Source organism: Papio anubis, chromosome X (assembly GCF_008728515.1).
Source record: "Papio anubis isolate 15944 chromosome X, Panubis1.0, whole genome shotgun sequence".
NCBI classification, from domain to species: Eukaryota; Metazoa; Chordata; class Mammalia; order Primates; family Cercopithecidae; genus Papio; species Papio anubis.
In genome coordinates this window covers 98,266,478-98,284,570 of record NC_044996.1, presented here as the reverse complement: position 1 = coordinate 98,284,570, position 18,093 = coordinate 98,266,478, and the positions used below count along the sequence as shown (strand labels likewise).

At 48.8% G+C, this 18,093-nt stretch overlaps 2 protein-coding genes and 1 non-coding gene across 10 annotated transcripts in view; 2 read left to right on the top strand and 1 right to left on the bottom strand.

The window, feature by feature from the left end:
• Window positions 1–1,021: 1,021 nt before the first annotated feature.
• Window positions 1,022–1,170, top strand: LOC116272309. The gene has a single exon (XR_004181016.1). It is a non-coding gene; the product is annotated as a U12 minor spliceosomal RNA (small nuclear RNA).
• Window positions 1,171–10,951: 9,781 nt separating this feature from the next.
• NDUFB11 (NADH:ubiquinone oxidoreductase subunit B11) lies at window positions 10,952–13,952 on the bottom strand. The gene is made up of 3 exons (XM_003917627.3): window positions 13,197–13,952; window positions 11,349–11,479; window positions 10,952–11,176 (listed from the first exon to the last, which is right to left on the bottom strand). Exons 1-3 carry the CDS (start codon window positions 13,599–13,601, stop codon window positions 11,053–11,055), a joined length of 660 nt encoding a protein of 219 aa, XP_003917676.1. The 5' UTR covers window positions 13,602–13,952; the 3' UTR covers window positions 10,952–11,052.
• A 7-nt stretch (window positions 13,953–13,959) lies between these two features.
• RBM10 (RNA binding motif protein 10) overlaps window positions 13,960–18,093 on the top strand; it is a 41,395-nt gene continuing 37,261 nt past the window's right edge. For 4 of the 8 annotated variants that reach the window (XM_009197479.3, XM_009197478.3, XM_017953797.2 and 1 more), the window contains exons 1-2: window positions 13,963–14,227; window positions 16,103–16,244. In XM_009197479.3, the coding sequence (XP_009195743.2) occupies window positions 16,228–16,244 (17 nt within the window). In that variant the 5' untranslated portion in view covers window positions 13,963–14,227; window positions 16,103–16,227. Of the gene's footprint in view, window positions 14,259–16,102; window positions 16,245–18,093 lie in introns of all 8 variants that reach the window. The other 4 variants (XM_017953799.2, XM_017953798.2, XM_017953795.2 and 1 more) reach the window with 2 other exon arrangements.

Sequence of the window (18,093 nt, the reverse complement as noted above, 5' to 3'; positions counted from 1 at the left end):
AGTACAGGCGCCCGCCACCTCGCCCGGCTAATTTTTTTTTTGTATTTTAGTAGAGACAGGGTTTCACCGTGTTAGCAGGATGGTCTCGATCTCCTGAACTCACTTGATCCACCGTCTCGGCCTCCCAAAGTGCTGGGATTACAGGCTTGAGCCACAGCGCCCGGCCCATTGTATCATTCTTTTTTTTTTTTTTTTTTTTTTTTTTTTTTTTGAGGCGGAGTCGGCGCTGTCGCCCAGGCTGGAGTGCAGTGGCCTTGATCTCGGCTCACTGCAAGCTCCGCCTCCCGGGTTCACGCCATTCTCCTGCCTCAGCCTCCCGAGTAGCTGGGACTACGAAGCCCACCACCCAGCGCCCGGCTAATTTTGTATTTTTAGTAGAGGCGGGGGTTTCACTGTGGTCTCGATCTCCTGAACTCGTGATCCACCCGTCTCGGCCTCCCAAAGTGCTGGGATTACAGGCTTGAGCCACCGCGCCCGGCCCATTGTATCATTCTTATGCCTTTGGGTCCTCATAGCTTAGCTCCCACTTGTAAGTGAGAACAAGGCGGGCGCGGTGGCTCACGCCTGTAATCCCAGCACTTTGGGAGGCTGAGGCGGGAGTGGATCAATTGAGGTCAGGAGTTCCAGCCCAGCCTGACCAACATGGCGAAATCCTGTCTCTACTAAAAACACAAAAATTAGCCGGGCCTAGTGGTACACACCTGTAATCCCAACCACTCGGGAGGCTGAGGCAGGAGAATCGCTTAAATCTGGGAGGCAATGAACTGAGATCACGCCACTGCACTCCAGCCTGGACGACGGAGCGAAACTCCATCTCAAAAAACAAAACAAAACAAGAAAGTGAGAACATACGATGTTTGCTTTTCCATTCCTGAGTTACTTCATTTAAAATATAATGGTTTCTTTCCTTCCTTCCTTTCTTCCTCCTCCTCCTCTTCTTCTTTCTCTCTCTCTCTCTCACTCTCTTACTCTTTCTCTCTCACTAAAATAACCTAATTTATTTTTTTAAATTCCCAGTACTTTGCCTTAAACTTATGAGTAAGGAAAATAATGATTCGGGGTGACGCCCGAATCCTCACTGCTAATGTGAGACGAATTTTTGAGCGGTAAAAGTCGCCCCTAAGGTGACCAGCCTACTTTGCGGGATGCCTGGGAATCGCGATCTGCCTGACACCTTTACACCTAAAAAATAGACTGGGGGCCGGGCGCGGTGGCTCACGCCTATAATCCCATCACTTTGGGAGGCTGAGGCAGGCGGATCAAGAGGTCAGGAGATCAAAACCATCCTGGCTAACACGGTGAAACCCCATCTCTACTAAAAATACAAAAAGAAATTAGCCGGGCGTGGTGGCGGGCGCCTGTAGTCCCAACTACTCGAGAGGCTGAGGCAGGAGAATGGCGTGAACCCAGGAGGCGGAGCTTGCAGTGAGCCGAGATCACGCCACTGCACTCCAGCCTGGGCAACAGAGCAAGACTCCGTCTCAAAAAAAAAAAAAAAAAAAGTAGACTGGGGCCGGGTGCGGTGGCTTACACCTGTAATCCTAGCACTTTGGGAGGCCAAGGTGGGCGGATCACTTGAGGTCAGGAGTTCCAGACCAGCCTGACTAGCATGGTGAAACCCGGTCTCTGCTAAAAATACAAAAATTAGCCGGTGTCCTGGCACACACCTGTAATCCCAGCTGCTCGGGAGGCTAAGGCATGAGAATCACTTGAACCCCGGAGGCAGAGGTTGCAGTGAGCTGAGATGGTGCCACTGCACTCCAACCTGGGTGACAGAGCAAGACCCTGTCTAAAAAATAAAAAATAAATAAAAAATTTCCCAGCACCATGACCATAACTAAAAGAACACCATGCCTAATGCAGTTTGTGTATGATATGGAGGGAAAAAATTTGGAGAGTGAGTAATAAAAGGGGATTGGAATTTTAAATAAGGAAAGTCCACTTTGAGAAGTTGATGTTTACCAATGACTTGAAGGAGGTGAAGGAGTTGGAAAGAAAATAAAAAGACAAGACTGACTGATCACAGTGGCTCTCACCTGTAATCCCAGCACTTTGGGAGGCCAAGGCCTAGGAGGTGGGGGGGAACTCCTTGAGCCCAGGAGTTCCAGACCAGCCTGGGCAACATAATGAGACTATGGAGACTATTTCTTAAAAAAAAAAAAAAAAAAAAAAAATTTTTGAGACAGAGTTTCGCTCTTCTTGCCCAGGCTGGAGAGCAATGGCACGATCTCAGCTCACTACAACGTCCGCCTCTCGGGTTCAAGCAATTCTCCTGCCTCAGCCTCCCGAGTAGCTGGGATTACAGACGTGTGCCACCACCACGCCTGGCTAATTTTTTCTATTTTTAGTAGAGACGGGGTTTCTGCATGTTGGTCAGGCTGGTCTTGAACTCCTGACCTCAGGTGATCCACCCGCCTTGGCCTCCCAAAGTGCTGGGATTACAAGCGTGAGCCACCACACCCGACCAAAAAAAATTTTTTTTAAAAAAAAGAACAAATAATTTTGGGTAATGACAATAGCTAAATAAATATGTAAATATATACCACCATTTTTTTTTTTGAGACAGGGTCTCACTGTGTCCCCCAGGCTGGAGTACAGTGGCACAATCACGGCTCACTGCAGCCTTGAACTCCCAGACCCAAGCAAGCCTTCCACCTCAGCCTCCCAAGTAGCTGGAACCACAGGTGTGCACTACCACCTGGGTAATTTTTAAAGTTTTCAAAGATGAGGTTTTGCCATGTTGCCCAGGCTGGTCTCAAACTCCTGAGCTCAATCAATCTACCCGCCTTGGCCCATCAAAGTGCTGGGATTATAGGCATGAGCCAACACATCCTGCCCCACCACTTTCAATAACAGAGCCAAAACCTCGAAGCAGTGACTGCCAGGGTTCCAAAACCACCTTCCATCTTGGGGTCCACAGTTTGAACATTCCCCAAACCATTGTACCACAATCTCATTTTTGAAGAAGTTTTTTTTTTTTTAATTTAAAAACTTCCATGATTACAGTATTAATATGAAGATTAATTCATTCAGCCAGCCAATGTTTACAAACAGTTAATCTGTGTCAAACAACGTTGTAAGCACTCAGATTAATCCTCTCGATATCCTTACAAAGTAGTTAATATCATTAGCCCCAGTTTACAGAGGGGGAAAATAGGAGTATGAGGTCACACATTTAGTATGGAGGAAACTGGGATTTGAACAAAGGCAGTATGGCTCCAGCGGACCTTCCCCTAACCCCTGTGTTAGACTGTCTTGAAAGTCTTACTCTTTCAAAGTTCTCTCTTCAATTAGACACTTCCCTCAGGTCTTCATCAAACATCATTTTTAAATTTAATTTTTTTTTTTAAGAGATGGGGCTCTTGCTCTGTTGCCCAGGGTAGAATACAGTGGCAGGGATCATAGCTGACTGCAGCCTTGACTTCCTGGGCTCAAGGAATCCTCCTGCCTCAGTAGCTAGGACTACAGGTGTGCATTCACATACAAACACATACACACACAAATACTCACTATATTCTTCCCTGCTTCACTTTTGTCCTCAACATATATCACTATCGTATTACATATTTTACTTCTTTTTTTTTAAGGCAGGGTCTCACTCTGTCGCCCAAGCTGGAGTGCGGTGGCACAATCTCAGCTTACTGCAGCCTAGACCTCTGTGATCCTCCCACCTCAGCCTCCCGAGTAGCTGGGACCACAGGCACATGCCACCATGCTCAGCTAATTTTTTGTATTTTTAGTAGAAATGGGGGTCTCGCCATGTTGCCCAGGCTGGTCTTGAACTCCTGAGCTCAAGGGATCTGCACCCCTCAGCCTCCCAAAGTTCTGGGATTACAGGCATGAGCCATGGTGGCTGGCCTATATTTTACTTATTTAGCTATTATCATTACTCCAAATTGTTAATTGTTCTTTAAATTTATCATCTGCCCCCTGCACTGGAAGAAAGCTCCAAGAGGGCAGGAATTTTTGCCTGTTTCATTCACTGCTATATCCCTGTCACATAGTAGGCACTTGATCAATATTTGTGAGATGAATGAATAAATGATTGAATGAGCAAATGAATCCTTCTTCACACTTATGTATAGGTAATGGTTGTTGATTCCCAGCTGCTTTGCCTGGATCCTGTGCCTTCAACTGGCCCTGGATTTACCCCTCTGACTCACATGCAAGTGACCTCTAAAGTATTGGCCCTGCTTACGAATACTAACATTTAAAATTGGAATCAGACTGGGTGCAGTGGCTCAAGCCTGTAATCCCAGCTCTTTGGGAGGCTGAGACGGGTGGATCACTTGAGGTCAGGAGTTTTAGACCAGCCTGGCCAACATGGTGAAACCCAGTTTCTACTAAAAATACAAAAATCAGCCCTGCATAATGGTGCTCAGCTGTAGTCCCAGCTACTCAGGAGGCTGAGGCACAAGAATCACTTGGACCCAGAAGGCAGAGGTTGCAGTGAGCCAAGATCACACCACTGCACTCCAGCCTGGGCGACAGAGTGAGACTCTGTCTCAAAAATTAATTAATTAATTAAATTTAATTTAGTTGGAATTAAGGCCGGTCTCGGTGGCTCACACCTGTAATCCCAGCACTTTGGGAGGCCAAGGCGGGTGGATCGCTTGAGCCCAGGAGTTTGAGACCAGCCTGGGCAATGTGGTAAAACCCTGTCCCTACTAAAAATACAAAAAATTAGCCAGGCATGGTGGTGCACGACTGTAGTCCCAGCTACTCTGGCAGCTGAGGCACAAGAATCGCTTGAACTTGGGAGGTGAAGGTTGCAGTGAGCCAAGATCGTGCCACTGTATTCCAGCCTGGGCGACAAAGCGAGACTCCATCCCAAAAAAAAAAAAAAAAAAAAAAAAAAGGCCAGGGGCGGTGGCTCACGCCTGTAATCCCAACACTTTTGGAGGCCGAGGCGGGCAGATCACAAGGTCAAGAGATCGAGACCATCCTGGCCAACATGGTGAAACTGTCTCTACTAAAAACACAAAAATTAGCTGGGCGTGGTGGTGTGCACCTGTAGTCCCAGCTACTCCGGAGGCTGAGGCAGGAGAATCACTTGAACCTGGGAGGCATTACAGTGACATTACAGTGAGCTGAGATCACGCCCACTGCACTCCAGCCTGGTGACAGAGCAAGACTCTATCTCAAAAAAATAAATTAAAAAATAAAAAATAAAATGGAATTAGACCAACTCAACTCAGGTGAATTTTTAGTGAGCAACTTTGAAGCGGAGTGAATTCTCCTGAGCCAATTTAATTCCTTGATCAATGCCATGCAGTGGTGCAGTTAACCCAAAACCAATTTTGGCTGTTTTCATTTCTCTGAAGTTATTTTCACTATGATTATTTTCTGGTTAATTTTTACAATAATGATTTAATCCATATATTGATTCTCTTATCTGCGTCAAATTCAAGCAGTAACAGCTTCCCTCAGATAGCTCCTTGGCCTCAGGCTGCTCATTGACCATCTCAGGCACATTCTTGCTTCTGGAACTTGGTACCCATTGTTCCTTCTGCCAGAAATGCTCTTGCATCTGTGTGTTCATCTCTGGCTTCCTTCACATTTTTTTCCTTCAAGTAATGAACTTTGCTGACTACCCTATTTAAATTCAGGTTCCCCCTCCCCCCAACTCCCTGACACCCCCTTACCAGATTGATTTATTTATTTATTTTTGGAATAGGGTCTTGCTCGGTCACCTGGGCTGGAGTGCAGTGGCCCAATCTCAGCTCACTGCAACCTTCGCCTCCCCGGCTCCAGTGATTCTCCATCTCAGCCTTCCGAGTAGCTGGAATTACAGGCGTGTGACACCATGCCCAGCTAATTTTTGTATTTTTAGTAGGGACAGGGTTTCGCCCTGTTGCCCAGTTGCCCAGGCTGGCCTCAGGCTCCTGGCCTCAAATGATCTGCCCACCTCAGCCTCCCAAAGTGCTGAGATTACAGGTGTGAGCCACCGCACCCAGCCCCTGGATTTATTTTTAACTTAATCCATACTTACCACTTCCCTACATACATATAATATACAAATTAATTGTGCTGTTTATTTTCTGTCTCTCCCAGCTGTAATACAGGCTCCATGAGGGCAGGCATTTTTAAATCTTTTGTTCCCTGCTGTGTCCCCTTTGGCTATAACAGTGCCTGGGCAGGAGGATCGCTTGAGTCCAGGGTCCAGGCTGCAGTTAGCCATGGTCATGCCACTGCACTCCAGCCTGAGCAACAGAGAAAGACCCTATCTCAAAACAAAAATAAAAACAAAACAACAGAGTGCCTGGGGTCCTGTAGGCACTTCAATAAATATTTGTTGAATGAATACCTCCTGTCATTCTGAGCTTTGTTTGCGGACAGTTTCCATTGAGTCCAATATTTCAGGATCAAAATTTGCAGGTCCACATTTTGTTGAGAACATCAAAAACTTCCATCAATTTTTCCCTCAATACAGTTTCAAGTTCACAGTTTTGGCTGCTGTCAGTTTATTCTGCGGTGCTTACATTTATTGGTAATAGTCACTGTGAATCTGGTAAGATGTTCTATTTTTATTTTCTGGGTAATGTCCTATTAGATTGAAGGATAAAGGAGGCTAGTATCTGTTATGTTGGCAGAACAAAGTTGCGTCCAAAATATGAAAGTTCAAAGGTCCCTGGGGTCGAACAGCAGGGTGAAAACATTGTGTTAAGGTCTCTGACCACCCCCACCAGCCTCCACCCTCATCCTGGGAAATTCCTAAGGGCAGGGACCCTGATATCCACCAGTGCCTGGCACACCGTTGGGGCACACTGTTGGGGCTTGGCACTCAGTAGGCAGTCCCTCCCTCTTCATCCCAATGTGGTCCTTACAAGGTCAGCCATCCCCAGCCTGACCAACATGGTGAAACCCCGTCTCTACTAAAAAATAATAAAAACAAAATGAGCCGGGCATGATGGTGGGTGCCTGTAGTTCCAGCCACTCAGGAGGCTGAGGCAGGAGAATCGTTTGAACATGGGAGAAGGAGGTTGCAGTGACCCGAGATCGTGCCACTGCATTCCAGCCTGGGCAACAGAGCGAGACCCTGTCTCAAGAAAAGAAAAGAAAAAAAAAAAAAGTTCGGTCATCCACCAGAATGGCTACAGTGAAAAAGACCAGAAATGCCGAATGATGGGGAGTCACCTCTGGGAAAGTGTAGATTGGAAAATTGGCATGATTTACTGAAGCTGATTGGTCACATGTCTACCCAATGACTTAGCAATTCCATTCCTAGGTATATACCCAAGAAATGAGTGCATATGTCTATCAAAAGATGTGTACAAGAATGTTCACGGAATTATTCTTAGCCAGGCACAGTGGCTCACGCCTGTAATCCCAGCACTTTGGGAGGCCAAGGCAGGTGGATCACTTAAGGTCAGGGGTTCAAGACCAGCCTGGCCAACCTGGTGAAACCCTATCTCCACTACAAATACAAAAATTGGCAGGGCCTGGTGGCTCACGCCTGCAACCCCAGCTACTCAGGAGGCTGAGACACGAGAAATGCTCGAACCCGGGAGGTGGAGGTTGCACTGAGCCAAGATCACACCACTGCACTCCAGCCTGAGCAACAGAGCAAGACTGTCTCAGAAGAAAAAAAAATTCTTAATAGCCCCAAATATAAAACAACTCAAATGCTCAGCAACGTAAGAATGGCTAAAGTCTGGTCTGTTCATACAATGAAATAGACTACAGCAATGAGGATGAACTAACTACTCACGTATGTGATGATGTTGATCAGTCTCACAAACATTGTGCAGAATGAAAGAAACTGGACACAAAACCAGACCAAAGTAACCTAACATTGTCAGAAGTCAGGAGAATGGCTACCTTTGGTGGGGAGGAGGGAAGACCTGAAGGGAGCTTCTGGGGTTTATCATGTTGTGATTTTTGTTTGTCTGTTTTTGAGACAGGGTCTCACTCTGTGGCCCAGGCTGGAGTGCAGTGGCATGGTGCGATCTCGGCTCACTGCAACATTTGCCTCCTAAGCTCAAGCGATCCTCCCACCTCAACACCCTTAGTAGCTGGGACCATCAAGCCTCGTTAATTTTTGTATTTTTTGTAGACGAGGTTTCACCATGTTGCCTGCAAGCTGTCTCAACCCCAAAGCCCTAAAACATCAATCCACTTGCCTCCCAAAGTATGTTTCTTGACCTAAGTGCTGGTTATATGGGTGTGCCCAATTTATAAAAAGTAAATGAGCTTTGTGTGCTTTTCTGCATGTATATTTTAATTCAATCATTTATAAAGAGTCAGCCAGTGTGTGTCAGTTTCTGACACTCTACCCCATATATCCCTTCATACAACACAATCAACATTAGCGAAGTCAGACTTTCAGCCCTTTAATTAGGGTGCTCTGGAGAAGAGGTCAGAATGGCAGGCAGGAGGTGGGGAAGGTGGTACTTCTTGAGCCCCACTCAGCAACTGGTCACTCATCCTCTGGCAGCTGGATCTTGCTGGGGTCGAAGTAGTTGGATTCCATGAGGGGAAGGCCATTGGCCTCTCGGTATTTCACAAGTCTCTCAGCTTCGCGGCGGGACCACTCTTTCATCCTGGCAGTGCAAATAGCAGGGGTAGACGTGATGAGGGAGGGGAAGGTAGTATTGTAGTCAGAATGGGGCCAGGGCTTGGATTTTAGGATTAAGTCTAAGTGCAGCCTTTTGTTTGACCAGAATGGAGGCTTCTGGAGAGCCCTAGAGCTTGATGAGGCAGAGCAGAGGGGAATGAGAAGTGTTCATCCTCAGGGGGTGTAAGCCAGAAGGCAAGGATGGGGATGGGATGTCACCTACACAGGAGGTATCAATACCAAATGTTTATCAAGCACATACCGTGCCAGTCACTGCTCTAAGTGAATAGAACATATGTGAATACCTGCCCTTCTGGAATTTACATCCTGGTGGGGAGTGGAGAGAATGTGCTCTCTGGGCACCAGGCTGAGGCTTATTATAGGGGTTATTGCTCCAATATACCCAGGTACTTGGTGGCTGGGGTAACATGCCCCTTTCACTTCCATAGTCCCACTAACTTCAGGGGGGAGGGTAGAGAGTACTCCCTTTACACATCAGTACTTTCTGCTTTGGGGTACACTCGAGTTGGGAGACTGGCCCCACGAAGCATCGCTGGGGCAGGGGAAGCCCTCAGGGTCTTCCTCACTTGCAGGAAGGCTCATGCAGATATGGCTCCTCCCTCAGCCACATGTAAGTGGATTTGGGCTCTCCTGAGACCCAGTAGCTAGAAGTAGGGCATTGCCTCTAGTGGTGAATTTGGCAAGCCAGATTTTCTTCCTGTAGCCAGTGGCTGGAGGCTCCTATACCCTTCGAAGCCCCAGGCAGGGACAAGCACAGAGATGGTAGCAATGAATACATGAGGTGGTGATTTGAATGTGGGAGCTGTGGAAGGAAGAGATGCCAGGAGGGTGAAGACAAGCCCACACTTAACAGAGATGCCTCTGAAAGAAACAAACTCAGCCAGGGTCAGAACAAGTCCCCTACTCCATCTGCCAGACTGAGAGACAGCAACCCTGGTGCAAGGAGACAGCCTATTTCCACAGAGGAAGAAAGTAAGGGAGAAAAGACTTCTTGATTTCGAGACACAGAAAGACAAAGAGAGGAAAGGGGGTGAGGAGAGAAGCAGACCCACATGCACATACATACACACACATACAGATGCATATCTTGAGTTAGAAGTCATCCAGATTTGGGGCAGAAGGGAACACAGGCAACCAGACTCACCAACACACAGGACAGGGGCAAAACACACAGGACAGGGGCAAAACCCAAAGCTCAGAGAGAAGCAGAGAACACAGGGAGGAGAGACAAAACACCCACCCTTAGCAACAGAAAGCCCTGCACTCACTCTCCACCTTAATCCCTGGTTGCCCTGGCCTCTCTTCAAACATAGGAGGTCCCAGTGAGGTGGTCTGGCTCTAAAGATAGGTGCCAACAATTTCTTCCCATGTGCCACACTCTCATCCAGAAGAGCCCCAAGCCATCATGTAAGAAGCCAAGGTTAGGCCGGGTGCAGTGGCTCATGCCTGTAATCCCAGCACTTTGGGAGGCTGAGGCAGGTGGATGATCTGAGGTCAGGAGTTCGAAAACCAGCCTGGCCAACATGGTGAAACTCCATCTCTACTAAAAATAGAAAAATTAGTTGGGCATGGGGTGGGCACCTGTAATCCCAGCTACTCAGGAGGCTGCAGCAGAATTGCTTGAACCTGGGAGGCGGAGGTTGCAGTGAGCCGAGATCATGCCATTGTACTCCAGCTGGGTGACAACAGCAAAACTCCTTCTTAAAAAAAAAAGAGGCTGGGCACGGTGGCTCACGCCTGTAATCCCAGCACTTTGGGAGGCCGAGGCGGGCGGATCACGAGGTCAGGAGATCGAGACCATCCTGGCCAACATGATGAAACCCTGTCTCTACTAAAAATACAAAAAATTAGCTGGGTGTGGTGGCAGGCGCCTGTTGTCCCAACTACTCTGGAGGCTGAGGCAGGAGAATCGCTTGAACCCGGGAGGCAGAGGTTGCAGTGAGCAGAGACCATGCCACTGTACTCCAGCCTGGGTGACAGAGCAAGGCTCCGTCTAAAAAAAAAAAAAAAAAAAAGTCAAGGCTGTTCTGCTGGAGAGAGGCCATATGGAAGAGGACTGAAGTGCCAGACATGTGAGTGAAGAAGAAGCCATCTTAGACACCCAGCCCAGTTGAGCCTTCATATGACTCCAGTCCCAGCCACCATCTAACTACAACTATCTGAGACCCCAAGAAGAGCCACCTTACTGAGCCCAGTCAACCCACAGGGCCATGAAAGAGAAGACTGAATTGTGGTCTTAAGCCACTAAGTTTTAAGGTGTTTGTCACACAGCAATATATAGCCAGAACACCCAGGGAAGGCTGCAGCAGCCCTTTTAAAGCTTCTGACACCCCTACCCCATATCCCCTTCACAACACAATCAACATTAGCGAGTCAGACTTTCAGCCCCTTTAATTAGGTGCTCTGAGAAGAGGTCAGAATGGCAGGCAGGAGGTGGGGAAGGTGGTACTTCTTGAGCCCCACTCAGCAACTGGTCACTCATCCTCTGGCAGCTGGATCTTGCTGGGGTCGAAGTAGTTGGATTCCATGAGGGGAAGGCCATTGGCCTCTCGGTATTTCACAAGTCTCTCAGCTTCGCGGCGGGACCACTCTTTCATCCTGGCAGTGCAAATAGCAGGGGTAGACGTGAGGGAGCCTCAATTGACACCAATCCCTCATCTCAGCTCCCTATTCCCAATGGTGCAGGAAAAAGACTCCTGCAGAGTCCCCTTCAACCTCCATCCCTGCCTCGGGCTCCTACCCATCCCACGCTCTTGGACACCCCATGCACCTGTAGTCAGGCAGATAGGCCACATAGGTGCTGCCAAGGACCAGGACGACGGAGACGCCAAAGAAGAAGACAACTCGCATGTTCCAGACGTCTAAAACAGGGTCCTTGTCATAACCATGGGAGTCTGGGTTCTGTGGAGAAAGAGAGGTCAATGAGGGCTTCCTGCTGCTCCACAAAGCCTTATTCTGGCCCTGCATAACTTGGTCTCCATACGCCCCTCTCACTAAATTCCTCTGTTTCCATTCTTGGGATATGTCAAGCTCCTTCCCACCGCAGAACCACTGCACTTGCTGCTGTCTTTGCCTGGAAAGCCTTTCTTCCAGCTCTAGTCATGGCTGGATCTGTCTCCTCATTCAACATTTTGGATTCATCACCACTTCCTTCAGGAGGCACTCCCTAGTTACCTTGTCTTTCAAAGTTGAAGCATAGGAAACTGCTATTTTTATAGGTCACAAATACTTGAATACTGGCAATTTCTTATGGCTCAACCTAATGAAATAGCCCCCTACACCCAAGTCATCCTCTATCCACTTACCTTGCCTAACTTTGTCTTCACATCCTCTCTTCCTTCCCTGTCTCTTTCTAGCCTATGTTTACCTAAGTAGCACACCTTCCCCATTCTCTGTATATCATACATTCTCACATTATACTATCTATTATACTACTCTGTATTATTGTTTTTTAATATTTTACGTGTTTATTTTCTGTCTTCTGCACTATCATGTAAGCTCTATGAGAGCATGGGCTTTGTCTGATTTCCACACTGCTGTATCCCCAGGGCTCTGAACTGAGCCTGGCACACAGCAGGCCCTCAATACATATTTACAGAATGAACGAGCATCCTATACATCCAAGCCCCTTAACCAGAGGTTAGTATTGCTGAAGTACTTACTATGTGCCAGTCTTTTCACATAGACAAACCTCACAAAATCTCAGTGAGATGAAACATGGCAATAATAACACATTCTAGTGCTGATTACATACTTACGAAGTGCCAGCTGCTGTTCCGACCATTTTTACTCATTTAATCACATGAGGCAGGTGGGGTGTCTTACTTTTTAGGTGTCCTATTACTGTTCCTATCTTACAGACAAAGAAACTGAGGCACCAAGGGTTTATGCCACCAAAGTCACATGGGTAGGTAACTGTCAGTGCTGCCTGATTTCACAGCGTCTGCTATTAATACAGCACAGCAGACCTGGTAGCCTTAAATTCAAATACCAGTTCCACCTCCACCATGTATTCAGTTATGTGAGCTAGGGCAATCTACTTAACAGCTCTGTGCCTCAGTTTCCTTATCTGTAGGATGGAGTATAATAATAGTGCCTACCTCGAAATGGGGTTTGTTTTGAGGATAAGATGAGCTAATGCATATCAAGTGTTTAGAACACAGATGGGGCCCAGAGCGGTGGCTCATGCCTGTAATCCCAGCACCTTGGGAGGCCGAGGCGGGAGGATCGCTTGAGCCAGGAGTTCGAGACCAGCCTGGGCAACAGAGCGAGATCTCGTCTCTAAAAAAAAAAAGAACACAGACAGCAACGAGCAAGTGCCATATCGGTGTTTAGTATTATCGTTGTTGTACTATATTGCTTCTAATGCGTTTTGAGCGCTGTCCACTTGAGGCATGATTTCTGTCTGCAAAATAAAACCAGTCCTGCCCCTGGCCCTGGAACGCGGATATCCACAGATAAAGGAGGAACACAAGATAGGCAAAATTCCCAAGTCTTCTAGGCTTTCGCCGGCCGCGCAGGACTCTACTGCCTAAGAACGTCCTCTACAGCGCCCCACCTGCCGATCCCGGATTGACCCCTTCAGGGTTCCGTCCCCCCCCACCCCCCCGCCTCTTACCGTCTCATACAAGTTTTCGTGTTCGGGTTCTGGGTCCTCTTGCCACTGTGTGGTCGGTTCCGGGGCCCGCTTTCTCGCCACAGCGGACGGGGCGACCACAGTCCTGGAGAAGCTAGATTCCCAGCGGACGCGGGCGGCCGGGAGCCCTCGCGTTGCCGCTGCCGCCAAAAGACGGCGAGCGCTCAAACCAAACAGCCCAGCCGCCATGACAGATGGTGCTGCAGGGTCTGAGGGGCGGGGACGGAAATGCGACTGTGCGCAGCTGCAGTGGGTGAGAGCGCGACAATTATCGCTCCGCCTCCGCCACGCTATATAGGTCCCAGATCTGATTTTGTTTTCCAGTGAGGCGGGGCGTTGAGCAACCCTCTTTGCCTCCAGTTGTCGTGGCTTCGTGGGGCCAACCATTCTCTCCCCCTTTCGGCCAGGCTGAGAAATTTCTTATTGATGGATCTGCTCATTTCCTGGATAGGAAGAAATCGGTGACACTGGGTGGATATAGTTCCCAGCCAATCGCCCAGAGTTCCCTCGCCCTTTGGGGAAAGAGGTGGAGCTTCCGCTAGTCTTTCATCTTCAAAGGAAATCAAGCTTCTAAAAAGCGGGCCCTGCCGGATTGGCCAATAGCTACTTCTTTTCTCCACTAGGGGAGCGTTCGCACGGGTGTGGGGAGGTGTGGGGAGGTGGCCAGCGCTTGCCAATCAGAGGAGGCCAGGGCTGTCCCCTGGCGGGCGGTGACCAATCGCCGGGGCCGGCCAGAGCGCGCTTCCTTAGTAGGTGGATGGTGGTCGGAGCGCCGACTCCCTTCTCGTCGTCGCCATTTTGAGCTGGTGACTGTGGCCGGCTGGGAGTAGGCGGCAGTGAGTTTCCTTGGGAGGGCAGCGCGCTTGGCGCTTCTCCCCTCCCCCCGATCTGCCTGCAGTCTCGGACTTGGTAGTTGCGCGCTCCGGCTCCGGCTGAGCTGGGAGAGTTGGAGGAGGTGGCGGCGGGCCGAGGTGATGTCTGGGAGCCCTCCCTTGACAGCCCGGGCCGAGAAGGTGAGCGTCGACGCTGGTCGTGGGGGCGGAGGTAAGGGGCCCGGGGCGGGGACGTAGAGGAGGCGCGAGGGCGGACTTCGGGTCGGTGGGATGCGCGGAACGGAGGGGTTCGTGCAATGTCTCTACCCGGGGGGGGTTTTTTTTTTTTTTTTTTTTTGGGGGGTTTTTTTTTTTTTTTGGTGTGAGCAAAGGCGCGTGCGCGACTGGGACATGGGATGGGTGCGTGCGGGTTGGGGGAAGGGAGGGACGAATGGGAGTGGGCTACTGTGGATCACTGTGTCGGCTACACCGAAGTTTATCAGTGGGGAAGCGGTTGTCTGCGACTTGTGCATAGGAGAGGGGATGCTGCTCTGTGTTACTCTGGTGTTTATCGATCCATTGGGAAATATTCTGTGGTTCTGGTCTTTATTCCTGGGGGATCAGAGGGAGGATGTGGCTCTGGTCTTTACCCTTTGAGGGAGGGTGTCTGTGACTCAGATCCTTATCCATGGGGCGGGGCTTGGGGGACGACTGTCTTGTGATTGACCCTAACCCACTTATTGGGTGGGGAGGGGGATGCAGGGAATGTGTGTGTGACTCATTGCCCCTTCTTTTGGGGAGTTTGTGAGAGTGACGCTCATCCATGGAACGGGGACCTAGTGTGTAATTGTGGTCCTTACTGTGGATTCCTTCTGTGATGTGGGCCCGTAGTTATTTGGGGCTCGTGTCTGTGACTGGCCCTTGGCTGTGGTGGATGTTACTGTGTGACTCTGGCCCCTTTGTCAGAGTCTCTTGAGGGTTTTTGTGCTCTCAGCCGCCAGTGCCTCTGGTGTGATTCTAACTCTTGCCCACCTGGGAGCAGGTAATTCGGGTTCCCTGTGGCTTGAGGAGGAAGAGAAAGTTGAAATGTGCATGTGTCTGTGTGTGTGTATGTGCACGCACATAGAGCAAAGGCGTGGCAGCAACCTAGTGTTGGGCAGGTGCTATTTTTGCCTGGCTTTACCTGATTCCTGTTCAGAGGGTGGAGCCTGAAGATCTGGGATTCATCCTGACCCCTGGCTGGGTCACAGGGTTCTCAGGACTCCTTGAGTTCTCACCACAGCCCTGAGGGTTGGATGAAGTGGCTGCTGCTCCATCCCAGTAGAAGAGCACAGTGGTTCAGAACAGCCTCCAAAAGGGCCCCTTTTGCCTCTGGAAAATGGGCTTGAGCCCTGGGGAGGGAATCACCTTGGGACCTGGCTGCACATAGGAGACAGGGCTCAGGGCTGAGCCAGTTGCTGTGTGAGGGCCAAGGCTGTGTTGGCCAGGAGCCCAGGGAAGTAGCAGCTGTCTCGTTGCCAAGTTAGCCCCTTCATACACACCCCCAAGAACCTTTCATGGTCTTTTGCTGCCTTATAGGGGACAGCCAGCAGCTTGTTGGGAGGATGAGATGGTCCCTTGGGGCCCATGGAAGGAGCCTGGTGGGTGCCTGGGGCCCCCATTGTTGTGAAGTCTTGCCTGATGTGCTGAATCTCAGGCAAGACTTTCAGCCCTGAGAGTATCCTTACCGCCACCCTGGGATGCAGCCCCAGGCTTGAATTTGTCTACCTGTCTTAGGTGGCAAAGCCCTGATCACACCGTGGGTGGCCCCGCCAGGTCTCTCTGCAAGATGCCCCCTGTCTGCTGAAGTCTTTGCTGTTTTCTAAGGCAGTGGGCTCTAGCCTCATGTTTGCGGGGAAAGGGAGGAGCAGGCCAAGTAGGGGCTACCTTCACACTATGATGCACAGGAGTGCTGGGAGCTAGAAGACAACGTCCCTGGGCTAAGGAGCGGCAAAGAGCCTTGACAACGAGGGTTTCTCAAGGAGACCTTCTCTGTCCCAACTGTTTTGACCCCTTTTTTCCCTCTATTCTCCGCAGAGTCCCTGCAGGAAGCATCACCCAGGCTGGCAGATCATGGTAGCAGCAGCGGGGGTGGCTGGGAAGTGAAACGGAGCCAGCGGCTGAGGAGGGGCCCCAGCAGCCCCCGAAGGCCCTATCAGGACATGGAGTATGAAAGACGGTGAGTTACCCGTTCCCAGCCTCCCAAACAGCCTAGGCTTGCCTCTATGTGAGAATTGATCCGAGAAGGTGCTAGGTTGGGGCTTCTGGGTAGAGGAAACAGCAATAGCAGATGAGGAGTTTCTTTTCAGCAGACAGGTATTTGGCACCTGTTGTGAGCCAGGACTTGTGCTGGGCTCTGAGAGTGCAGTGATGAATGAGACATGAGATTGTATCCTCCTCAGTACTCATGGTGTCGCAGTGAGGCTATGCAGTTAACAAGTGGGAGGTTGAGGTTGGGGCTATAGCCTGGGGTATGAGGGATGGGTGGGAATGGCACCATCAGAGTCAGGATTTGCCCAGTACCACTAGGGAACAAGTCAGGTTAGATAGTGGGAGATTCCAGGGACAATATGGGCTACAGTTGGCATGATACTTGCTTGGAATGGATACTCTCAGATAGTTATTTCTTCAGCTCTGCTATGAACAAGGAATAGCCGGAACACTGGGTAAAATACAGAAGTCCTGAGTAAAATTCAGTGATCCCTTGCCATCCAGGTGATTCCGAGGCAGGTAACCCAGCCATGACACTTGAAGATTGCCTAGAAAAGCAGACTTAACTCTCCCAGAAAGCCTCTATTAAGACTCAAGAGTCGATAGCTTCATAAAAAGAGAAAATAATTTTTAAAATGTCTTACAAAGGGTTTCCTCTACCACCACCCCTTTTAAAAATGTAGAATTGTAATATTTTGTTTTCTGAAAAGTGAGCCCAAATTTGAGATAAGGTCATCACCTAGTGTTATTCAGTCTTGGCTTTCATTAGAAATGTTTTTTGAAAGACATTTGATTTTGGATGGTATTCACTAGAAGTGCACTGTGGCCATTTCTGAATTTGAGTAGCTGACATACATACTTTGTTCAAACTTTATTACCAAGTAAATCCATTGACTTTTAAAAGCCCTCAAGTGCAGAGGTTTGAATTCATCATACTTTCCAGTTCAAGGTAGGTTTTTGTCATAGGTCAGCACAAGGCTTCCTCTTGCCACGTTTATTTCTTCATTTTATTCCCAATTCGCACCTCTGTGGGCAGCTGCTCTGTGTGTTTGATATGTATCCTTCTATGATACATATCATAGAAAATGTATCAGATTTATTTTATACATTGTTTTCATATAAATGTATCATAGATACATGTATCATATAAATATACATACATATACAAATGTATCATATAGATACATGTAGCATAAATATATACATATATAAATGTATCATATAGATACATTTTCATAGAAAATGGAAATATGAAGTGTTGTTTTGAGCAACTGTGTTTTCAGTTGACACACATGGCATAGTGCCACAGTTTTCATTTTGTTTCCTGAACTTTGTATTACTTAGAGTGGGAGGTTTTTTTTGTTTTTTGTTTTTTGTTTTTTGTTTTGAGACAGGGTGTCTCTATGTTGCCCAGGCTGGTCTCAAACTCCTGGGCTCAGCCAATTCTCCTGCCTTGGCCTCCCAAAGTGCTGGGATTAAAGGCATGAGCCACTGTAACTGGCCAACAGTGCTGTTTTTTTGTTGTTGTTGTTTGTTTATTTTGAGACGGAGTTTCACTCTTGTCGCCCAGGCTGGAGTACAATGGCACAATCTCGGCTCACCGCAATCTCTGTCTCCGAGGTTCAAGTAATTCTCCTGCCTCAGCCTCCCAAGTAGCTGGGATTACAGGCGTGCACCACCATGCCCGACTAATTTTGTATATTTAGTAGAGATGGGGTTTCTCCATGTTGGTCAGGCTGGTCTCGAACTCTTGACCTCACGTGATCCTCCCAAAGTGCTGAGATTACGGGCATGAGCCACTGCACCCAGCACAGTGC

Excerpts from the sequence above, each read along its gene's own strand:
- NDUFB11 (XM_003917627.3), bottom strand. The coding sequence starts at position 13,601 with ATGGTTGGCCCCACGAAGCCACGACAACTGGAGGCAAAGAGGGTTGCT. Across the intron at positions 11,480-13,196 it reads ACGAAAACTTGTATGAGACG|AACCCAGACTCCCATGGTTA; the intron begins GTAAGAGGCGGG and ends CTTTCTCCACAG. Across the intron at positions 11,177-11,348 it reads GCCTATCTGCCTGACTACAG|GATGAAAGAGTGGTCCCGCC; the intron begins GTGCATGGGGTG and ends TTGCACTGCCAG.